The sequence below is a fragment of the Berghia stephanieae genome, chromosome 3 (genome assembly GCF_034508935.2).
Source record: "Berghia stephanieae isolate SIO BIC M18660-M18661 chromosome 3, UCSD_Bste_1.3, whole genome shotgun sequence".
Classification (NCBI taxonomy): Eukaryota; Metazoa; Mollusca; class Gastropoda; order Nudibranchia; family Aeolidiidae; genus Berghia; species Berghia stephanieae.
Genome location: NC_088362.1, coordinates 77,513,009 through 77,520,508, shown reverse-complemented (window position 1 = coordinate 77,520,508; position 7,500 = coordinate 77,513,009). Strand labels below are relative to the sequence as shown.

Genomic DNA, 7,500 nt, shown 5'->3' with positions numbered 1-7,500 from the left:
GGTCCATGTGAGAACCTGAATAAAAAATTGCAAAATAAGTAAGCTATAGAATGAATGAAGTTGACATAACTGGGTTCTTTGTTTGTTATTGTCTTTATTTAGAATGCCAGTCATTTGATTAATTCCCACTAAAGTCCCTCGAGTGACAGACTATAAACGTTAACAGATACACATAGTTGATCAGCCGGCCAGTGGGGATTTTCCAAAGGCATGTTAGCGCTGCGGCAAAGAACCTGAGACCGCAGATCATCTGGTCGAACGGGCGGTTTCGCGATTGTACACAATCGGGCAAAGAATTCGAAGCCTGGACTTGGATCGGCCATCATAATATTGTAGTGTGACACCGTTAGAAGCTGCTGCCGCACAGAGCATTCGAGCATTTTACCTAATGGCATACCATCAATAAGACGTCTTTTTTGGTGGTCTTGCGCTATGACACTCACCTACAGACCTTCCTCGCGCATCTCCTACCTTGTCGTTGGTGGGAGAGCTTGAGGCATATTGGGGGCAAAAGAGTAATTCCAGTTGATGTCGAGCCTATAGCTTGGGTGACGCTGGACGCAGCCTTACCTATCGTGTGCATCTCGAAGGAGTTACCCGGAAGATAGAGAAACGCAAAGTCCTCTGGGGAAGCTGGCGGGATCAACTTGGAGTGCTAATCAAGCGCTCATGGGGACGTCCGTCCTGGCACTATGCTATTCCGCCGCGGAGGATTGCGCTCCAGTGTGGGGTAGAAGCAGGAACGTTGAGAAGGTAGATGTTAAGATTCGCAAGTCGATGCACATAGTGTCAGGAACGCTGGCAACAACGCCTAGAGAATGGGGCCCGATAATGGCAGTAATCCAGTCCCCCGATGTCCGGCGGAAGACGATTACAAAGAACTGGGATCGTGGATAGCTCATACAGGAGAGTCCCGCTCTCCCCGGAGCTGCCGTACCAGTAAGGTCGCGGGTTCGAGCCCCCACCGCCACCGCGAAATTTTTATTCTCTATTGTCTTCTGGCACTTTCCTTCTCGCTTCATTTCTTGTTGTTACAAAGAACTGGCTTCATAAAATCAAAGAGAGAGGGAATGGGGATAACCCTCTAAAGCGCATAATGGACGGTGCCTCCCTCGAGGGGGCGGGGACATCGACTCCTCGAAACTGGGGGAGAAGTTGCCAGGCTTTTTCACCATCAAGAGGAGACACTGGGTGGCAGCGAATCGGCTGCGGTTGAGAACCTCCTCACGGCAAAATCGCTTCATCACTGGGGACTTTCCACCTGTCCAACATGTACCCGTTGTGGTAACGAGCCCGAAACCGCAGAGCACCTAGTTGAACGGTGTGTTGTGACGAAGCTTCCGGGTGGGTTTGCGACGGTGCATGAGTGCGGTATGGAATTTGTTGATTGGGTCGATCGTCATGACATAGTAGTGTGAGCACTATTAGAAGCTGCTGCCTACATACCAGAAGGGCCATAGTTCAAATCCCGCTCTGATCGACGCATAATTGAGTCCTTGTAAAAAGCCCTTTACTCGCATTCTCTCACCATAGTCAGTTGTCAAATGAATACCTTGCCGATAACAGCGTTCTATCGGAAAAAGTGAAATATCGCTTAACAGTCGTCAAGTTAAGTGTTAAGTGTTGCTGTTGACTAGAGACTCTTGAAAAACGTTTTGAGTACGTTTAGTTGATAATGTGCTTTATAAATGTTAAAGTTGTTTTTAAAGACTTATGATGAGAGTTGATTCATTAAACTTGTGGCGAAAGTAATATGCAAAAGGGCAGAAAAGTCGTGCCGTCACACTTTCTACTTTTCTTGTTCCTAATCAGTGGAAGTGTGTATGTAACCAGTCCTTCGGGGGACAATGAACAGGTTACATATTGAATCATAAGCGGCATTACTATTTTAGTAGCAGGATTCTAAGAATTACGGGAAGTAAAAGAGCGAGAATATGTGGTCTTTATTAACGACCAGCATATATCTAGACTAGAGAATAAAATACCATCACTCTGAAACCAGAAGATCATTTACATAATGTAGATCTAGAGTATTAAGTCCTCGTGAAGCGTAGTTTTACGCTTCCGACGAAAAAGGAACCAGTCTTTTGACATCACACTTTTTTTCCCAATTAGTGTTTCTGAATGTCGTTAAATTGAGAGACTCTTTGTTGGTTTTGAAAGAGATATGTTTTGTTTAGGGTTTTACGGCGCGTGCAACACATTTAGTTTTAGGTCACATTAGCGCCAGAAAACAAAAGGAAGAAAATTAGAGAGTAAAAACATTCTAGATGTACAATTAAAAGGACTTGAGTAAAAAGTAAGAGAAATAGAATGATTCTAATAAGGAACAGATGTAGATTCCAAGAGCAACACTATCAGGGTACTTAGTTTGATCACCTAAAAGTCTCACCCATATACCAGCACAAGATCTCACCAAGAGGAATAAGCTCAATTTTTTACAAATCATATGATAAATATAAAAAATAAAAGTACATAACAGAGAGATGATTTACTGGGAAAAAATCATCTCTCAAAACTATAACTACACATTCGACCGCTTTCCTGCCAGCCAAGGACCAGTGTGAGGACAAAACTAAGTAATCTCATCCCAAGACAAAGACAGGAAACAATTGGAAAACAGACACAGGGGGGGGGGGGGGGGGGGGGGTTAGAAGACACAGTAGTGCCTCCCTGCCCACTATGGGAGGTCAGGAACCCCACCCAGTGAAAGAAATAGCAATAGGAAATGTAATGGAACCTTTAATCTAATCAACGAAGGCATATAATGTGGACGTTTCGGGTTTCCCCTTTATCAACATACAAAAATCGATAAATGAAGCATTAAAGACGAATGGGAGATGTGAGAATGGCGTTGTTTCACGCTATAGAAACCGAGATAAACTCCGGCTATTTGGGCCTCGTGGCTCTGAATGACAACTTTCCTTTTCGATTGATCATTATAATCCCTACATTACATGTAAAAAAAAAAAGATCCTAAACTTTAGAATAGAATGGAGTTTGGGGTCTTTCAATATGTTATTGTGAGTCATGTTACTCGACCAATATTTTCAGTATATAAATGGTTTTAGGAAATGAAAACTTTGTTTTATTCATTTGAAATTCATTGCGTCAACCTGGTATTGTGTAGGAGCGAAAATTTAACTTAAACTTAATGATCAAAGTAAGAACATTTATTCTTTTTAAACATTATTTCAAATTCACTTTCAATAAATAATATAATATTGTAACTCCAATTCTCTAAGTTAAGCTTAAAATTCAACTGTAAGCAATATCAACATAATACCATTTTAAATCGATAAGTCACATTGTTCATTTCTGAAACATGAGTCAAGGTACCTGTGTAAGACAACGCTCCATCTTCTGCTATACATGTGAAGTTCCCATCTTGATCAAAATGATGCCGATGACGCTGAAGCCATGCTGTGATGGAATAACATTTTTAAAATTAAAAGAAAAGACTGTACAATGTACGCCGGTCTTTAGTAAGGCTATGCACGCGCACACGCGCATAACACGATCTCTACAATCTTATCTCACAAATTCAGAGTTTGATCAAGTGTGCGTTAAAAACGTAAAGTCCTTGTGTTATGTTATTGTGTGTACTCAGGCGTAGCCACACAAATAGACATAGAAAACCTTCACATAGACTTGGATTCGTTGCTCGCGTATATGTGTGGCGTTCGAATATTCCTTTATTTTCGCAGCTCTGCATCTGAAAGCATAAACGAACGATCAACCAGTGACGCCATCACACAGTGATTTGATGATAGATATAAGATTTGCCTGCATTCATCGCCAAGCTATGATTTTGGTAGTTGACACAATTCCAAAAAAAAAATTGTTTGAATCCGAACTTATTTAATTCTGGAGAGTCGTCGGTGGGGGGGGGGGGGGGGGGGGGGGGGGGGGGGGGTGAATGGGTTGCAGAATTAAAAAGTTTCATCCAGGCCTGTCGATCAAATACCTCCTCGAGCATCTTTGAAATTATTCAGTTTCTAATGTTCTACACTTGTCGAGATGACGGGAGAAAAGATGTATGCCTTTTTCAGTCATACTTCATGCAAGGTCTAAGTATCGTTTAACTGACTTATATTCGCTCGAAGAGTCCGTTTACACGTCCGGACAGTTCCTGAGCATAAGTTCGAATAAAGTGCTCACTCAATCTGCAAAGGATAACACAAACTGAACACTTATAGACAGCAATAGTCAAACAATGAAACATGTCGATAGAAAAAAAATAATATCGTGAAGATGATTAACATTTATTATTTTAATTCACGTCACAATGCACTGTTTATTGGAGTATAATGGTTATAGTAAATATGATGATGTTGTTGTTGTTGTTGTTGTTGTTGATGATGATGATGATGATGATGATGATGATGATGATGAAAATAAAATAATGATGATGATGATGATGATGATGATGATGATGATGATGATGATGATGATGATGACGATGATTATAATAATAATACGAGTAATAATATATTGTTATTATTATTATCATTATTATTATTATTATTATTATTATCATCATCATCATCATCATCATCATCATCATCATCATCATCATCATCATCATCATCATCATCATCATCATCATCATTATTATTATTATTATTATTATTATTGTTATTATTATTAAGTACTTAATACTAATACTATTATTATTATTATTACTACTACTACTACTACTACTACTACTACTACTACTACTACTACTACTACTACTACTCTACTACTACTACTACTATCAATATATACTACTATACTATAATAAAATAATAATAATAATAATAATAATAATAATAATAATAATAATTTTACAAGGACTACTTTGCGCCGCCGAGAGCGGAATTTGAACCAAGCACCTACCTATTCGAAGGCGAGTGTCAAGCCACTAGACGATAAGTCACACAACAAAGATGACAAAGAAAGAAAAAGAAATGGAGAAAGCAATGATAAAGATACAAGGCATCCAATTGTCACACTTAGTATTTGTCTGGCACCCTACTTTTGGTAGGTATCCCGTTTCATCTCTGCGCAAACAAAAACATTTTTTTTTAAAATTCTCATATTCCAACATTACACTGTGGCTGAAGTAATGGGACAAATCTCCTACTGAGATCATTTCTTTTTCATGTGACGTCATATTTGACTCAATTGAACTAACATGTGTACTTTTTAAATATTTCAATTTTGATAAATGTTGACAAAATCATGACAGTTCAAAATGGCTGTGTCCATTGATGTACGTCAGCAACAGAAAGCTGTAATTGAATTTCTTGTTTTCGAGTAACATTTTTAAACGCATTGGTAACGTCTATAAAACGCAGACTTATAAATGTTTTAGGTGGGTTGAACCTGAGTCGAAGACACAATCATTGGAATTGCGACACCTCTCTTCCCCAAAGATCAAAACTTAAAAGTTGAGAAATCAGCTGGGAAAATTATGCCAACAGTGATTAGGAACATTAGAGGTGTAATCCTAGTTGATTTCTTACCACAGGCTCCCTGTCAATTCTAAATGGTACGAATACGCTTCAACAGTCATGACGTCACTTCCCTCGTAATGACGCTGGTAACTTAATAACTGGCTCTAAACTACCGGAACAATGGCGGACGCCCTTATGAAATATTTCTCCGACGAGCATAAAAGTGTATCCAGAGGAGAAAAACATAAATATGATCATGTTTTGACTTTTATACATTCTGATCACATAACATATGAAAAGTTCCAGTTAGCATGAAGAATAAAAAGTACCGATTTTCTTTGTTTTGAACTACGCTGCTCGCCGTTGCTGGGCGACGTGACAACAGACCATTGATTCCAATTGACCTTGAGGAAACTGAAAGCAAGAATTCGTTGAGTTAGACAGGCTTTGGAAATGGAACGAGTATTGTTTCTGTATGAAATGCCTTCCACATACAAGTTCCAGGAAAAGGGAGGCAATCGCATCATTTTGATGGGCAACGCTGCCTCACCCTCCGTATTAATTCACCAGACTTGACACTTTCAGACATCGCTTTGAAGATGATGAAGCCAAGGCAATAGTGAAAGCTTGGCTCAAAGTTCAGTCAACTCAGTTTTACTAGGACGGGATACATGACCTTACAAAAGGTGGACTTTGGCTATTGAGAGAGGCGGAGTCTATGTTGAGAAGTAGCATTCCAGTCAGCTAATGCCAAGCTTTAATTTAAGGTACAATGGATGGTATTGATTCGATTTGATTTAGAGCAATAAGCAGAGTCCTATTACTTGTTGACTCACCCTCGTACATTGGTCTCATCTCGAAATATCATGATCCCAGGAGCAATTTTTTCGATGGAATGAATAAAAGATTTTTCATCTGTAAACATCCGTTCGTCAAAAAAAAAAATAATAATATAAAAAAAAATTAAAAACGACGTTTCGGGTCCAATCCCTCCTCCCTTCCTCAACTGAACGAAGGAAATTTTAAATTATGTATGATAATTAATAATATACTGAGTAATCAACTAAAATGCCCGTTAGGACTTACCGATAAAGGAAAACTTGGAGCACGCACAGCTTAATCCGTTGTCACGAAGCAAGATTGTGAAATTCTTAAGCGAAATAATATGCATATCAATGGCAGCTCTGTCTTCAGCGGACAAATCAACAAACGAATTTCCCCTCAAGTCCAATAAATTTAAAACTGGGGTCAGCTTCAAACTAAATGGGATGTTTGACAATTTGTTTTTCTCAAGATATAATTGCTTTAAACACTTGTTTGTAAGGAACATGTTTGTTGGTAGTCTTTGCAAGTTATTGTCTGCCAGGTCAAGAGATTCCAACAGTCCTTGCTTCTCAATAATTCGGTTGCTGTACTTATGATAAAAGTGTGGATTCAAAGACGTTTTTCTTAGAGTGAGGTGCCTCAGATTTGAAAAGGTATGGAGAAATTTCAAACCTAGGTCTAAATTTTTAGATCCTTGTATATTTAATGTTGTGAGGTTCTCTAGTCCATATACAGTTCCGTGTAGTTGCAAAATTCCAATAGTGTTGCTAAAAATGATAGTTCTTATTTGATTGGTTGTTACGGTAACATTAAAATTAACTTTCAGGTAATGCCCGCCGTCAAAAATGTAAGTTCTAATTTTTGGTGGCGCTGTGATTATCAAGTGCCCATTAACAATTTTTAAAAAATTGTTGGGCGCACCACTGCTGGTGTTTTTTCGAAGAATGTCATGAGCCCACATGAAGATGTCTCGATGATCACTATCTTTAACTTCATTTGTTGAAGTGTGCCTATCTAGAATGCTGTCTTTGTTTTCAATTTCCTCGCCATTGTCCTTGTTATGTCGGTATACTTGGGTTTCGTGATGGAAATTGTACGCATTTGAGTGGGAGATAGAGCGTTCTCTTCCAATACTGAAATCGTCAATTTTATACTGAGTAGCCTTATTTCCGTTTAATATGGTTCTTGGCTCCATCTTATTTAAATTACTATCAACTTGTAATTGGTTAGAATC

At 38.8% G+C, this 7,500-nt stretch overlaps 1 protein-coding gene across 1 annotated transcript in view; it reads right to left on the bottom strand.

The window, feature by feature from the left end:
* Positions 1–7,500, bottom strand: part of LOC144968502 (uncharacterized) — a 26,395-nt gene that overhangs the window by 17,345 nt on the left and 1,550 nt on the right. Inside the window, exons 1-3 of the mRNA XM_078906936.1 lie at positions 6,528–7,500; positions 3,340–3,423; positions 1–15 (exon numbers count right to left, since the gene is read on the bottom strand). The exon at positions 1–15 is cut by the window's left edge and continues 247 nt beyond it; the exon at positions 6,528–7,500 is cut by the window's right edge and continues 1,550 nt beyond it. Of these exons, the coding sequence (XP_078763062.1) occupies positions 1–15; positions 3,340–3,423; positions 6,528–7,500 (1,072 nt within the window). The remainder of the gene's footprint in view (positions 16–3,339; positions 3,424–6,527) is intronic.